The sequence below is a fragment of the Hemitrygon akajei genome, chromosome 21 (genome assembly GCF_048418815.1).
Source record: "Hemitrygon akajei chromosome 21, sHemAka1.3, whole genome shotgun sequence".
NCBI lineage: Eukaryota > Metazoa > Chordata > Chondrichthyes > Myliobatiformes > Dasyatidae > Hemitrygon > Hemitrygon akajei.
The window spans coordinates 62,617,835-62,634,900 of record NC_133144.1 but is presented as its reverse complement, the minus strand read 5'-3'; the positions used below and the strand labels follow the sequence as shown (position 1 = coordinate 62,634,900).

General features: G+C 38.6%; 1 protein-coding gene across 2 annotated transcripts in view; it reads left to right on the top strand.

Annotated features, from left to right (window-relative positions):
• The window catches only part of parga (poly (ADP-ribose) glycohydrolase a), a 165,024-nt gene that overhangs the window by 89,850 nt on the left and 58,108 nt on the right, over nucleotides 1–17,066 (top strand). For both annotated transcript variants that reach the window (XM_073025591.1, XM_073025592.1), the window contains exon 9: nucleotides 1,657–1,814. In XM_073025591.1, the coding sequence (XP_072881692.1) occupies nucleotides 1,657–1,814 (158 nt within the window). The remainder of the gene's footprint in view (nucleotides 1–1,656; nucleotides 1,815–17,066) is intronic.

Genomic DNA, 17,066 nt, shown 5'->3' with positions numbered 1-17,066 from the left:
CCATTTTATTCTTTACATTTAAATTTTACATTTACCTTTAAGTTAACGTTATGAACTCACACTTCAAATTGAAATGTTAAAATTCTGCCCAAACTGTTTTGATTTGCTTTCATTGCTTCTGCAGCAATCACTTATTTGTATTTTGCCTTTAATGCAATAGAGTGTCTAAATGTGTTTCATAGACATGTTATCAGAACACAGGGAAATATTAGGATTTATTTGATCAGAGAGAGGTATTAAGAAAATTTAAAGAAGGAAAAATAGAAGGTGAGAGCTTTCATGGAGATACCAGATGTGAGGTTTTTGAGGGATTGAGAGAATTTGAACTTGGACCATTGCAGGATTGAGGAAAATCTGAGATATGGAAGAGGCAGTGGATGGATATGGTAATGAGATTTATGGCTTTCCTCAACTGTAAGTCAGAAAACACAATGTTTTGCAATTAATTGAATACTGCAAATTAAAATAGTGCAGGAAGTTTTGCATCAGTTCATGGGTAGAGGGAAAAGCAAACAGCTAAGAGTTCCCTGAAATAGGCTTGGAGATGACCAGTTCATAGTAAGTTTATCATCAAATTACATATATGTCACCTTGAGATTCATTTTATTGCACGCATTCACAGTAGAACAAAGGCATACAATATGATCAATGAAAAACTACACACAAAGACTGACAAGCAACTATTGTGCAAAAGAGGACAAACACTGCAAATAAAAATAAATAAATAAATATTACCAGGACCATGAGTTGTAGAGTCATTGAAAGTGAGTTTGTAGGTTGTGAAATTAGTTCAGAGTTGAGATTATTCATGCTGGTTCAGGAGTCTGATGGTTGAAAGGTAATACCCAGTGAGGGACCTGGTGGTGATTAAGGCATGAGTAAGGTTTTAGCTGTCGACAAACGATGACAGTGGTGGATCTGGACAAAACAACAGAGATCGGAAAAGGCAGTCTTACCAATGGCATGGACGTGGTCCAAAGCTCATCTCAGAATGTGTGATATGGTGCCAAGATTGTGAATAGTATGGTTGAGTTTCAGACAGAATTTGTGAAGTGGTAATTGCGTGGAGTTACTTTACTTGGTTGAATGAAATTTCCACTCTTGTGGTGCTGCATGTCAGGAAAGTAATTTGACAATTTGGAAGCAACAGGGAGGTCCAGAGGTAACAATGAGGTGGATATGGTTGTTGGCGCTTTTCAGTTTCTATATCGTACAAGTCCATATAACACAGTAGTGCAGCTATCCCCGGGCCAACATTGCAGCACACACTAAAATCTTATACTGTCTTCGGTTTGAACATAGAACAGTACAGCAACCTATCCTCATAAGCTTAATTAAGTTCTAAATGTATAATTTTAATTAATCAATTATATAAGCATTTAAAAAGAGACTAAAAGCATCCAGACTATATTGTGATCCTTTTCAATTTATAACAAGACTATATGAGGATTTCTAAACCACTAGAAATCAGTAGTACCTCAAATAAGAAAATTTTCCAATCGAATGAGATGAATGAAATTGCTACCACAGTACTGTTTGTAGATTGCAGCAGTGTTACTGAATTGCCATATATACTATAATTTGGTAAATGTAATTTTACTTCTGTTTGCTAAATTAATAAACTAATTACCTCTACCTTGCCTCCTTCCGTGCCAGCCGATACCATTGCTTAAGCAGAAGATGAATCACTCCATCACAATGTCACAAGAACAAATAGCCTGCCTTCTGGCCAATGCCTTTTTTTGTACATTTCCACGACGGAGTAATAAAGCAAAACCCGAATACTCCAATTTCCCGGACATAAACTTCAAGAAGTAAGTATAAACAGTTTCTTTGCTGCATACAGCTTGATATACAATTATTATAAAGCATTTTATAGAAGGTGTTAACATTATTATCTCACTACTAGGATTTTCTGTTGCAGAAAATAGAGAACTGTGCTTCAGTCTTTCTTTACATATACATAGGGGCACCATGGTAATGTAGCGGTTAGTGCAACGCTATTACAGTTGGAGGAATCAGCATTTGGAGTTCAATTCCGGCATAGTCTGTAAGGAGTTTGCATGTCCTTACCATGAATGTGTGGGTTTCCTCCGGATGCTCTGGTTTATTTTCACAGTCTGAAGATGTACCGGTTAGTAGGTTAATTGGGGGGGTGTGGTTGATGGGCATGCAATTCTTTGAGCTAGAAGGACCCATTCCAAGCTGTATCTCTAAATAAAAAAAAGTTTATGTATCTGTCTGCCCAGTGCTCTCCTTTAAGGCTGTGCAGTGAAGAAACTTTGTGTTTTTTTGTAGGAAGTGGGGGTGTCTTGATGGCTGGTAGCATGAGTAGATAAATAATAGTAATAATCAAGTCCCAGAAAATGATTTTGGGCTCATTGCTTAGCTTATGTTATATTATAGAGAGACAGTGTGAAGAATCAGAAAAGAATACAACCTGTAAGGTAATGGTATGTTGAGAATGAGTGATTGTACACTCAATGGCCACTTTATTAGGTATACTTATACACCTGCTGGTTAAGGTAAATATCTAATCAGCCAATCATGTGCCAGCAACTCAATGCATAAAAGCATGCAGCCATGGTCAAGAGGTTCAGTTGTTGTTCAGACCAAACATCAGAGAGGGGAAGAAATGAGATTTAAGTGACTTTGACTATGGAATGATTGTATCCCAGAATCTGCTGATCTCCTGGGATTTTCATGCACAAGCCTCTAGAGTTTACAGAGAATGGTGCACAAAACAAAAAGCATCCACCAGTGAGTGGCAGTTCTGTGGGCAAAAATGCCTTGTTAATGAGAGAACTGTTTCGGCCCAAGACGTTGGCTGTACTTTTTTCCATAGAATAAAGCTGCCTGGTCTGCTGAGTTCCTGCAGCATTTTGTGTGTGTTGTTAATGAGCGAGGTCAGAGGAGAATGCCCAGATTAGTTCAAGCTGGCGGGAAGGCAACAGTAACTGAAGTAACCATGAATTAAAACAGTGGTGTGCAGAAGAGCATCTCTGAACGCACAGCACCTTAAACCTTGAAGTGGCAGCAGAAGACCACAAGCATACACTCAATAGGCATTTAAATTACATATGGGAGGTACCTAATAAAGTGGCCACTGAGTGTAAATGAGAAAGGATTAAGCAGGGCCCTGGGGATTTTGCTTTTGACAGTCCATTAGACCGTAATGGGATGCGGTGTAATTTACCTCGCTTGTCTGGATATTTAATCATTATTGAGCTTGATAAAGATGGAGGTATTAGTCTGATACAGAGTGTTGTGATCTGTTAGCTGAGCAGTTCAGATGGGCAACTGACATTGATGTATTACCAAGAGACAAGTATATTAGGCGTATTTTTATAAGGCATGTGTATGTGAGAAGATCATTGGAGGGATCTTTCATGCTTGGGGAAGAATAAAGTTCTAAAGAGAACTCATTTCAGTTTTCCAGGCACCATTTGTGTAAGATTTGTATGTCTGAGTTCTTTGAACGATCTTAGTTGAATATTCTATTTGCATATAGTCAAGAGTTTAGAAATTTGATTACACAGCATAACCTTTCTCTTTAATACAGTTCTGTCAAAAACCATGTTTGCATTACTGCACAAGTTGTATCTAACAATAGACTGCTTCTTTGTTGTCCATGTTCTTGCACATAATGCAGAGCCATGTATTGTAGTATATAGTATACATATATATATATATCAGCACACATCTGATCACCACAAGCTTAACATTGTCTTGGCACTGTGTGGCCACAAATGACTTGGACCACTATTAGATTCATCGTGTGTACAACACAGGTGCAGGGTGTACAGCCACAGAGTTTACCTTACTGCCCATTTACATTGACCTACATTCATCCCTTTTTATTTACTTCACATTTCAATCAATACCATTCCTCTAACTCCCAGATTCTACTGCACACTTGAGGTAATTTCAAAGTACATTTATTATCAAAGTATGTATGTATTATACAACCTTGAGATTCATGTCCTTACGGGAAGCCACAGAAACTAAGAAACCCAAAAGTAGCCATTTTTTTAAAAAAAAGTAAAACCGTCAAACACCCAATATGTAGAGAGAGAATAAAAGAACAAATCATGCAAACAATAAAAGTAAGCAAATAGCATTCAGGACAAAAATAAGTTCATAGACAATGAGCCCAGAGCAACCAGAGCAGGCCACAATCTCAGCCTCAATTCAGCACAGAGCCAAGTAAATGTTACTGAGCCCTCAGTGGCCAATTAAGAATATAACATTAGAAATAGGAGCAAGTATAGGCTCTCTGGCCCATCGAGGCTGCTCCGCCATGTCATAAGATCATGGCTGACCTGGCAATGGACGCAGCTCTACCTACTCACCATAACCCTTAATTCTGCTGTCATGCAAAAGTCTATCTTATTACATCTTAAATATATTTAATGAGGTCTCTACTGCTTCCCTGGGCAGAGAATTCAACACATTCACTGCTCACTGGAAAAAAGTTTTTCTTCATCTTCATCTTAAATCTTATTCCTCCAAATCTTGAGGCCATGTCCCCTTGTTCCAGTCTCACTCATCAGTGGAAATAACTTTCCTGTCTCTATCTTATCTGTCCCTTTCATAATTCTACATTTCTATAAGATCCTTCATTTTCTGAATTCCAACAAGTATAGGGTCATAAAAAAGTACAGCATAGAAACAGGCCCTTTGGCCCACCTAGTCCTTGCTGAAATACTTAAACTGCCTACTCCCATTGACCTGCACTGAACTATAGCTCTCCATAACCTTACCATCCATGTACCTATCCAGTCTTCTCTTAAGTATTGAAATTGAGCTTGCATGCACCACTTGTGCTAACAGCTATTCCACAATCTCACGAGAGAAGTAGTTTCCATTAAACTTTTCACCTTTCACCCTTAACCCATTACCTCTGGTTGTAGACTCACCCAACTTCTGTGGAAAAATCCTGCTTGCTTTACCCTATCTATACATCTCATAATTTAGCCCCAGACAACTCAATCTATTATCATAGATTAACTTCCTCACCTCCAGAATCAACCTAGTGAAACCCCTTTATATTGCCTTCAAAGCTTCAAGTAAGAAGACCAGAACTACATGAAGTACTCTAGGTGTGGCCTCACCAGTACCCTGCTCTTTCATGTCAAGAAGGCCAGCATTCTATTTGCCTTCTTGATATCCCATTGTACCTGCAAACCAACTTTTTGCAATTCATGCACAAGCACTCCCAAATCCCTCTGCACAACCAGTCTTTGGAATGTGGAAGGAAAATGGAGCAAGTAGAGGACACGGAGCGTGCAAGTCCACACAGACAGCACCTGACATCAGGACTGAATTCAGGTCACTAAAGCTGAGAGGTATTAGCAGTACCAGCTGAGCTGTTATACTATCCCTTATTCAATAGAAGGTTCTCCTGCATTACATGAGGGGTCTGCTTATGTATAACTTCTGACATCTCCAACGGGATCCCACCATCAAGCACAACTTTCTCTTCCTCCCCCCCCCCCCCCCACTCCACAATTCCGCCAACTCCAACAGGATCCCACCACCAAGCATAGCTTACCCCTTGGCTTCCCTTCACTTCCCCTAGCTTTGTATCTCCTTCAAGCATCCCGCCAACACAGAGGACTTCGAGGATGCTTCCTTCAATCTCAATCCCAGACCCACAACCGGTTTTGGAGATAGCAGATCTTTTTCCACCGAGGTTGGATGAGACTAGAACTAGAGGTCGTGGGTTAAGGGTGAATGATGAAATGTTTAAGGGGGCCACTTCCACTCAGATGGTGGTGGGAGTGTGAAACAAGCGCCAATGGAAGTGGTGTATACAGGTTCAATTGCAACATTTAAGAGAAGGTTGGATAAGGCAGATGGAGTTCAACCCAGATAAGTGTGAGGTGGGCAGGATATAGTATTAATGGTAAGACTGTTGGCAGTGTGGAGGATCAGAGGGATCTTGGGGTTCGAGTCCATAGGACACTCAAAGCTGCTGCGTAGGTTGACTCTGTGCTTAAGAAGGCATGTGGTGCATTGGCCTTCATCAATTGTGGGATCGAGTTTAGGAGCCAAGAGGTAATGTTGCAGCTATATAGGATCCTGGTCAGACCCCACTTGGGAGTACTGTGCTCAGTTTTGATCGCCTCACTACAGGAAAGACGTGGAAATCATAGAAAGGGTGCAGAGGAGATTTACAAGGACGTTGCCTGGTTTTGGGGGGGGGGGGGCATTCCTTAAGAGAATAACTTGAGTGAACTTGGCCTTTTCCCCTTGGAGTGACAGAGGATGAGAGGTGACCTGATAGAGGTGTATAAGATAATGAGAGATATTGATACGATAGGGTCTTTTAAGAGACTCCTGGAGAGATACATGGAGCTTAGAAAAATGGAGGGCCATGGGTAACCCTAGGTAATTTCTAAGGTAAGGACATGTTCGGCACAGCTTTGTGGGCCGAAGGGCCTGTATTGTGCTGTAGGTTTTCTATGTTTCTAAGTACATGGATGGGAGGGATATGGTGGACTATTGTACAGGTACATGGAACTAGACTTTGGCAGAATAATAGTTCGGCATGGCCTCATTGAGTTGAAGGGCCTATTGCTCTAAATCCTTTCTGTGTGTTTTACTATGTCTTCATGTCTTGTGTACCTTTATAAGGCCCCTTTCCTGGTGGTTAAAAAGTAACCATGTATGTCCATGTTTTGAAACTAATTAGCACAGCTGTGATGCTCATTTAAAAACGAAAGCATCTGGTTGCAGCTGGGTATATATGGAAGCCCTACAGGTAAATGTAGCATGTCTTAAAATTTTAATAAATCAGGAATCACATTAAATAGTAACTAGTTGGCTTCAGTCTACTTCCAAGCTTGGCCTACAGAGAGCCTTGATTGGGTAAACACAAGATCTCTCTTCTCATCCACTTACCTTCAACATCTGAGCTGCACCTCAGTGTACCTCAGTGCCGTACTGCCATGGGTCTCATGCAAAAACTACTAAAAATCTAAACAGTCTGATGCAGATTTGCTCTCCTTTACATCTTGATTACAATAGGATTAATTTCTCCTTACAGTAAAACTCAGTTCATCCAGCACAGTTGGCATTGAAAATACAATGGATTCTGGTTAATTGGTAGACAACGGGACTGGTACATTTCGGCCTAATTAAGCAGCTGCTCCAATTAGCTAAAGTTTCATGGAAATAGAGGTATACAGAAAACAAACTGAGTAACAAACTATGTATTTAAATAAAACAGAACAAATTGTAACATTACCAGTACTACTACAGTACTATACAACTGTGTATTAGTTCCTAATATTTATCGATGGAGGAATTAATCCATGTCATGTCCTTTTGACTATAAATGAACAAAATCAGCACAGACACCTACTGTGTCCCCCAAATCTTCAAGATGAATGTCAAAACCTTCAAACTTTTCATAGTTTATAACCTGTTGAAGTAGTGAAATTGTTTCATTTTCACTCCAGGTCGTCTCTGGCATCTCCAAGCCTGAATGCATAAAACTGCAGTGAGCAAAACAATTCTGAATTGTCTTACTGCTTATTTCTTTTCAACATTAAGTGACAAATTTTCTATTTTTTGAACACAAATACAGGCAACTGACACTATTTAAAAACTGTTCCCTCTAAGCATGGTGTTGTGTCTAATGGCCACGCAAGTGTGCATGACTGACACTAGTTAGAACTGCTCGGCGACAGTCCTCTGCCCCAATTATGCAGCATAGTATCCCAAATAAACGAAGGGAATCCTTGTTCTTGATTAGTTTTTATTCTTTTAGGGTTATCCCAAATAAGCCACTGCCCCGATTAACTGATAGCCCAATTAACCGGCATCTATTGGAATACATTTTTAACCGTGTTCATTTGCAGCTCTTTATTCTCTTCTTGCAATAGTGCAAAAAGAGAATAAAATAGTGAGGTGGTGTTCTTTGACCAAATCTAATGTCCGAGAAGAAGAAGCTATTCTGAGCCAAGACTCTTCATCCCAAGAATAGCAAGGTGGGGGGGGTGGGGTGGGGAGGTGGAGGGGACTTGAACACGAGCTGACAGGTGATAGGTGAGACCAGGTAAAGAGGAAGGTGGGTGGGTGGAGAGGATGAAGTAATACGTTGGAAGGCGATAGGTGGAAGAAGTAAAGGGCTGAGGAGGAAGAAATCTGATGGGAGAAAGTGTTATGTATGAACATAGAACAATACAGCACAGTACAGGCCCTTCGGCCCACAATGTTGTGCTGACCCTTAAACCCTGGCTCCCATATAACCCTCCACCTTAAATTCCTCCATGTGCGTGTCTTCAGGCTCCTGTATGGTTGTAATGAGAACAGGGATGTTTAAATTATTTTTGAGCCACAAGATCCATTGTTTTTTCACATAAAGCATGTTTTCAGTGTACTCTTAAAATATAGGACAACTCAGTAGAGTTTCATCTATTAGTTAAACCCTTTCATCCAAGGTTTAAATAACTTGAATCCCTATGAGCAGAGGCTCCCAAACTTTTTTTATGCTGTGGTCCCTTACCATTAACTGAGGGGTATGTGGACCCCAGGTTGGAACCCCCAATTGAAGCTTGGAACTATCTCCCCCAGCTTCACTGCTGATGGAAAATAAATGATCAAAATGGTGAATATTGCATAATAGCAGGAACAGTAACTAAATTAATGCCACATTACTATTCCAAATATGCAGTGAAATACACTGCTGCAAATAATATGTAATGTACCTATCTGCTTTCAGGTGCCCTACATGTTAACTTCAAAAATCCTGAGTATACTTTGATATTTTGAGTGAGTTGATAGGCACTTGTAATATGTGGACAAATCCAGCTAGTGGGTCTCTGTTCAATTTTTGATTGTTGGGGTTCTTCCAGGCGAGCGGCCTTAATTCCAAAATTTCAGTTTTAGAGTACAAACAAACATATAAACACTAACACGAGGAAATCTGCAGATGCTGGAAATTCAAACAACACCCACAAAATGCTGGTGGAACACAGCAGGCCAGGCAGCATCTATAAGGAAAAGCACTGTCGACCAGCATTTTGTATGTGTTATATAAATGGTAAGCTAACTAGAGAGCTGAGAAATTATGCTAAGAGGGGAATTAATGCTAAAGGGCATATAGACAAAGGAATGAAGAAATAAAAGATGACACTTCTGAAAACTCTGTCAATTCTGTAGGTAAGTTGAAGAAAATTCCTTATATAGTGATGAATTCATTAATAACTACTGTATATAATTAAAATAATTACATCACGTGGGCAATATGCAAATACTTGGCCAATGAAAAATGAGAAAGGTGATAAACTGTTAGTTTAGCTGCTATACCGCTTTCTGCCAAATAGTGTGAAGAATGCATATAAAAAGTATTATTTAAATAAAAACAGTGGTTTTCAACACAACTAATAGTCAATATACCTCAATGAGTTATGCTATGAGATTATCTTAGTAGCTGCATTATGATATACAAATACAACTTAATTCTTATCATACTAAAAGAGTGAAGATAGTATTCTGGAAACAAAATGAGAAATTAGGTTTACTAGCACCATTTTTCTTTTTGGAGGGGGGTTGTCTTTCAAGGACAAAGGGACTACAGGTATATTTTTGGGCCTTGTGCATGCTACCCTGATACCATATACCAGATTGCATCTCGGTAAAGTTCTTGCTACACGCACAATTTGTTGTTGTTATATGCGGATAGGTGAATTAGAACATGATGTCCTTTCAAAGTTCTGTGCTCCTGCTTATGTCCTCCTTTGAGCTCATGTAGATGACAGTCCATTGTTTAGCAGCTAGCACCACCATTATTTAAATGCTTGTGAATGTCAGAAATAAAATTTGTGTTGATTATAATATTGATCACAAAGTATAATAGATTTTATAGAACAATATGTTGCAGAATCAACAAGGGAACAGACTATTTTGGATCTGGTGTTGCGCAATGAGAAAGAATTAATTGGTGTTCTGGTAATTAAGAAACCTTTAGGGAACTCTGAACATGATTTGATAGAATTTTATGTAGAAATTGAAGTTAATTAGTTCAATAGCAAATCAGGGTCATAAATCTGAATAAAGCCAATAAAGAAGCCGTGAGGTGTGAGTTGGCTGTCATGGAGTGGGCAGCTTCATTAACAGGTATGACAGTAATGAGCTATTGATAATGTTTAAAGTATTGAAACTTAGTTGTATGTATCTCTTTTTAATGCAAAATGACCAGACTGTGGTCATTAAGAGAAGTTAAAAATAAAATTAGAAAAGGCTTCTAGTGTTACCAAAACACACAATCGTTGATTGTTTCATTCAGAGTTTGGGCAGATTTGAACTGTCACCAAAGACTCCAGCAAATTTCTGCAGAGTATTTTGAGAGTATTCCTACTAGTTGTATTACCGTCTTGTATGGAGAGGCCATTACACAGGATTGGAAAAGGCTGCAGAGGGTTGCAAACCTAGCCAGCTTCCCTGCCATCAAGGACATCTTCAAGAGGTGATGCCTCCAAATTGCAGTATCCATCATTAAGGATCTCCATCACCCAGGACATGCCCTCTCCTCATTGCTACCATAAGGGAGAAAATACAGGAGCCTAGAGACACACACTCAACATTGTAGGAACAGCTTTTCCCCTCCACCATCATCAGATTTCTGATTGAACAATAAACCATCCCATGACCACTACCTCACTATTTTTGCACACTTCTGCACTATTTATTTAATATAATTTATATATATATTCCTTATTGTAATTTATAGTACCTTTTACTGCTGCAACAAAACAATGAATTTCAATACATATTGTATGTTAGTGATACTGACATAACACTGATTCTGACAATGGGGAACACTTCAGAGTTCAGCAGAGGATCAAGAAGTCATCGGTAAAGGAAAAGAAAAACGTGGAAATATTCCGGCAATAATTTTTTTTTTCATCTCTGCAGATACGTGAAAAGAAAAACATTAGTAAACCTTAATGGGGATATCCTAAATGGGAAAAGTTATATTGGGAAGTTATGAAATAGCCAAGAAATTAAATACTTTGTTTCATAGAAATCACAGGAATCTACCTGGAAATTGTAGCAAAATACAGGTGTAATGTGAATGATGAGCTCAAAGAAAGTACTATTAATGAATAATTACCATTGGAATAATTAATTGGACTGACAAGTAATCAATACCCTGGAGTTAATGACTAAGATTTTGAGGAATAGATTAAAGAGATGGTGAATGCACTGATAAGAATTTTGGGAAATACCATAGACATTTTAATGATTCCCACAAATTGGATAGTTGCAAGTATAAATTGGCTACATAAACAATGAGGGAGAGAGGTAATGGGACTGTGTAGCTGTTAGTCTGACATCAGTGGCGGGGAAATCGTTTTTCAAGAAAATAGGATTGGGCTTGGGATTTAGGAAACAAATCTATAACAATGACAAATCTGAATGTTTTCTGGGGCATTAACTAGCGGAATAGGTAATGGAGGCCAATATTTGTAATGTATTTGAGCTCTTGCCAAAGTTCCACCTGAGGTATGAAATAGTAATCTTGAAAGGACCTGACAGAGTGAATAGCAGAATATTTTCTTTTGCTGAGATATCTGGGACTAGGAATCACTATCACAAAGTAAGAATTGGTGTTTCAGAACTGACATAAGCAATTTCTATGGAAATTCTGTTCCTAAAAGAGCTGTGGTAACTTAGCTGAGCATATTTAATCAGAAAATCATAAATTTTTAGTTAATAGGACAATTGAGGGATATGGGTTAAGTACACAGGCGAAGCACTGTGGTAAGAACATCATTCATGATCTTACTGAATGGCAGAACAGGCACAGTAGGCTGATTGGCTTGAGAGATTTAGTTTCTTGTATTCTTATTCTTGTGGTTGTGTTTCATGGTGTTAAACTTTAATTTAGTTGCTATCACTTTACTGTTGGTGTTATCATTTGTCATTTGACAAGTCCTCAAGAGTGCTGCTTAGGGAATTGAAATACTTTTCACTGTCTGAAATGTTTGCACATAAACCAGCTGCTTCCAAATAGGGGCATTCCCATGAAATGGTGTATGACTAGTAGAATAAATAAAAGCCACACACTGAAAGAACTAGTTCATTTTTTAAAAAAGTGGAGATGGAGAAGGATTTTCAGCAGGAGGCCATATCCATCAGTTCTACTTGAGCCTCGGTGTGGAACAATTCATGAGACATCTGCATATCACTAATGAGATCTCACTGGGTCTATCATCTGTTACAGTTAAAACTGTAGCTGTAAAGATGACTAAAGCAACAAACTTTTGGCTGTCTGGCTACTTTTAATAAGATAACATTCACGAAGTTGGCAGCATCTCGCAGTTGCATGAAAGAGGTCCTCCTAGAGTAACATTTTATTTTCATTTACCGTATACAGCAGGTGAAGTGAGCAAAAGGACTGGCAGTGGAATAGTTTGTTGCTTTGTTTGGTGCAGTCTAACTGTACGTAATGTTTTTATTAGAGCCAGCATGGTTTACAGAAGAGCCAGCAGAAGATTGAGGCTAAGAGGGAAAATGGATCATCCATGATGAAATGGTGGATAGAACTCGATGAGCCAAATGGCCAAATTCTGCTCCTATATTTTATGACTTTTTGACTTTACACCTCATGATCTCGGTATTATTTATTTATTTTTATTGTTTGTTTCTTTTATATTTGCACGTTTCTTTTTCACATTGGTTGCTTGTCAGTCTTTGTCATTCTTCATATATTCTATTCTCTTTCTTTGCTCTACTGTGAAAGCAACAAAACGATTCTCAGTATAGTATATGGTGACATATGTACTGTGATAATAAATTTACTTTGAACTTTGGAACATGTTCATCGACATAACCAGCACAAGTTACCACATAGAACATTCGTTGCTTAAATTTCTAATGTATTAAACTCGTGATGCGATTAATGCCTAAAAGAACAATAGTTCAAGGTGGGTTTGATTTGCAGTTTACTTGTAGTATTGAAGAAAAGGCAAGAGACATTTCTGTTATGAATGAGACACTGATGGGTATGAGTATTCCATTCATAAGACATTTCCGTTTATGTTTGCCTGAAGGAAAGGTAATTAAACATGTTGTATTTAGAATGATTTTCAATGTACTATTACAAAATGATTATAAAAGGTGCATTACAGTCAACAACATAAATTATGGCAGTAATGAGAATCATCTGGTGATTCTTAAGAGTAAATTAACCAATTCAATTAATCTAATGTAGTTATAAGATAACTGAGTAATGTTTTGAAATAATTCTAACTGAAGGCCCCCAAAGTGTTTAAAAATAGTCGTCTTGGCTTCCTGGCTTTCATTAGGCAGCTGCTCCCTGCGCATTTACGGATAAATGTGCTCCAGCCAGAGAACAAACCTTTCTTGTAAGGGTGCAATTATTCTGTAGCTGTCATCAGAGTCTACGAAGACACTTTTTTTTTTGCTAGGTGGTTTATATTTAATGGCCCAAGAAAGTGCTCATGTGTAATTATACATAAATTCAGGCCTCCCCTTTAGAGGTGTGAATTTTAAGTGGAAACATGCTGAAAAAAATTAACATCAATACATTGTACCATGAAGACATGCCAGCACTTGTGCTGAACAAGTTAATTTAATTGTAATATCTGAGGAGGCTTGAAAACTGAAGAAAGTTAACAATACTCTCTGACTTTATGCAAATTCTCCTGGTTATTTAAAAAAAAAATTCAAGATAATAAAGTGAGCTTGATTTTTATCTTATAAAATATTTCCTTGGGGCGGCACAGTAGCATAATGGTTAGCATAACGCTCTACCGTGCCAGTGACTCTGGTTCAATTCCCACCGCTGCCTGTAAGGAGTTTGTACTCTCTCCCTCTGACAGCGTAGGTTTTCTCCAGGTGCTCCAGTTGCTTCCTACATATAGGTTAGTTGGTCACATGGATGTAATTAGGCGGAGCTGGCTCATTGGGCTAAAAGGGCCTGTTACCATGCTGTACATCTAACTGGAAAAAAGTTTCATGCTATCCATTTTTGACTGGATACAGTATATATCCTATTAGTTTAAATACAGGTAGTGTTAGGCTGACTATTCTGAGTTGGAGTCAGAGTTATACAGCACAGAATTAGGACTTGCAGCCCAACTCATCCATGCCGAGCAAGGTGATGAACTGAGCTGGTTTCATTTCCCTATAATTGGGACATGTTCTTCTAAACCGCTCCTATCCATCTACCTGTCCAAATTGTAATTGTATTCACCTCTACCACTTCCTCTGGCAATCACCACCACCCTCTGTGTGTAAAAAGTGGCCTCAGGTCCCCTTAGCCTTTTCCAGCAGTCCAAAGCTGTGTCGGTTAGCAGATTAATTGGTCATTGTAAATTGTCCTGGGATCAGGCAAGAGTTACATGTGCGGGTTGTTGGGCGGCGTGGCTTTTTGGGCCAGAAGGTCCTGTTTCACACTGTATCTTTAAGTAAATAATCTGATATAGTTCATGATTTTGAACTAAAACCCCAGTCTGTTTCTTACATTTACTAAAACATGGAGATCTAAATTAAAAGTAATAACTAAAAGATTCAAATATCATCTCTTAAATATTGTTGCATGATGACATTGTAATGATTTTATTGTTTCTTTCTCGTCGCTTTCTGCTTTTCATAGTCATGATTGACAGTGCTGTATATTTTATGCCATTGTCCTGTCTGCATCAGGATAGTTCAGACTCTGATTATCCAAGTAAAGGAATATATTTGATTAGCATTGATGCAGCTGTTCCACACTGACAGTGAAAAGGTCAGAGACAAGCTGTGGTGGCCTTCATGGTGTGTTTCTTGAGGTAATGGAATTAGATGTATAGTACTCTGATGTAAAGCAGTGCCAGAAAGACATTAGTGTCTCCAAAAATAACTCCATTTCTTAAAAGAAACCCGCAGATTTGAATGTGTTGGGCATAACATGTTTGATTTATGATCCTAGTAATTGTTTTAAGTGCTTTCACATTTTTAAACAGTTACCCTAATTACTTACTAAGCAAATTTTTGTCTTTGTGGTAAATATTCTAGCCAGGTTTTAGCAATTTGAAATAAAACTAGCAAGTGCTGGAAATGCTGGGCGCCGCGGTAGCAGAGCGGTTATCACGAAGCTATTACAGCAGAGGGAATTTTGAAGTTCAGTTCTGTCACCGTGCTGTAAGGAGTCTTTGTACATCCTCCCTATGGAATATGTGGGTTAGTCCAGGTCCTCCGATTTCCTGTATAGTCCAAAGACACAACAGGTAGATTAATTAGTTATTAATCTACCTTCAAGTCAGTATTTAGTAGATGCACAACTGGCAACCATTATGGCCTCGAGTTTGTGTAGATAGGTCTCTATCAACTTTGCACATTTGAACACTGATTTTTCCCCATTCTTCTTTACAAAGCTGCTCAAGCTCTGTCAGATTGCATAGGAATTGCGAGTGAACAGCCCTTTTCAACTCCAGCCATAAATTCTCAATTGGATTGAGGTCTGGACTCTGACTTGGCCTCTCCATGACATTAACTTTGTTGTTTTTAAGTTATTCCTGGAAGCTTTGGCCTTGTGCTTGGGTTCATTATCTTGCTGGAAAACAATTAATTAATTTAGATCACTTTGTAGAGATCTGATTTTACTTTGACATGAGTCTTTTTCTGTTGATCAGTGACAAAAAAACAAGTTAAATCCACTGTGATTCAATGTTGTAAAACATGAAAACTTCCAAGCGGGTAAATGCTTTTTATTGGCATTGTATGCTGTATTGCCTTAGTCACCCCCCCTTACTGTCTACTCTAATGATCCCCTTCATGTTACTGTCAGGTCATTGGCTCCAGTGTTCCTTCATAACTGAAATACCCCAAACTGAGCAACATCCTGGTGAGATTTCCTTGAATACGCCCTGATGCAATCACATCCATTCTACAGTCTCTTGACCAGAACTACACATGGTACTTCAGATGCAGTCTTACAAATGTTTAATGAAGTTAGAACATGATAATTGCACAGTTTGTTACCACATACGGATGTAGAGGTCAAGTCATTGAGTATATTTAGATGTTGGTAGGTTCTTGATTAGTAAGGGTGTCAAAGGTTACTGGGAGAAGAGAAGAGAATGGAGCTGAGACATAATAAATCAGCCATGATCGAATGGCAGAGCAGACGTGATGGGCCAAATGGCCTAATTCTTAAAACAAATCTTTTTGAGTATTTAATTTTAATGATATGTGTGCAAAATATTCACAGAGGCAGGTACATTAACAACTTTAAAAGGCACTTGGACAGGTGCACAAACAGGAAAGGAGGTTATGGGCCAAACACTGGTAAATGGGACTAGCTCAGATGGGAATCTTGGCCATCATGGACTAGTTGGGCAAAAGGGCATGTTCCTATGTTTTATAATTCTATGGCTGGTAGATTCCTCATTGTAAGTAGTGTGAAATTGTAGTACTTTATGTCCTACTAGTCTCCCATTTCCTGCAGTGGGAGTGAAGACGGGAGTGTGACCACAAACAGACAATGGTTACGTCAGAATGTTCAAATGAAGATTTTTTTTGTTAAATGGGGATGTTTTTATGTAGTAAATATACACCACTGTCATTGTAATATGATTCACGCAAACTTAGTTAGCATCTGGGTAAAAGTACCGAAACTCAGCTTGAGTACTGCATCTATAGGCACGTGGCAGAATGTTGAAGAGGCGTGGGCAGGACTTGGTGAATTTGACTGCCCACACAGGCTGCACAGCACAAGTACCTTAGTGCTTCCACCAAAGCAACATTCAACATTCACAAAGGTGTTTGGACTCTGCTTGGTTAGGGTGGAGGGTGTTGTAATTTGTTTTCAAAAACATTTAATATGAACAAGAACATGAACAAGAACTAGAGTTCAGTGTTGTCCCATCTCTCATGCTGAGATCCTAAACTATGTTAATAGTATCAGAACCAAGCCTTACAAAAAATGTCGTAGAACAGCAACCTGGTGGACCACTAATACTAGTCTTTTCTTTTAATAATCAATGAAAACCTGCTGTATTATTTTGATAACATCTCATTAAGAGCTTGTTTTAATGTCCCTTGCT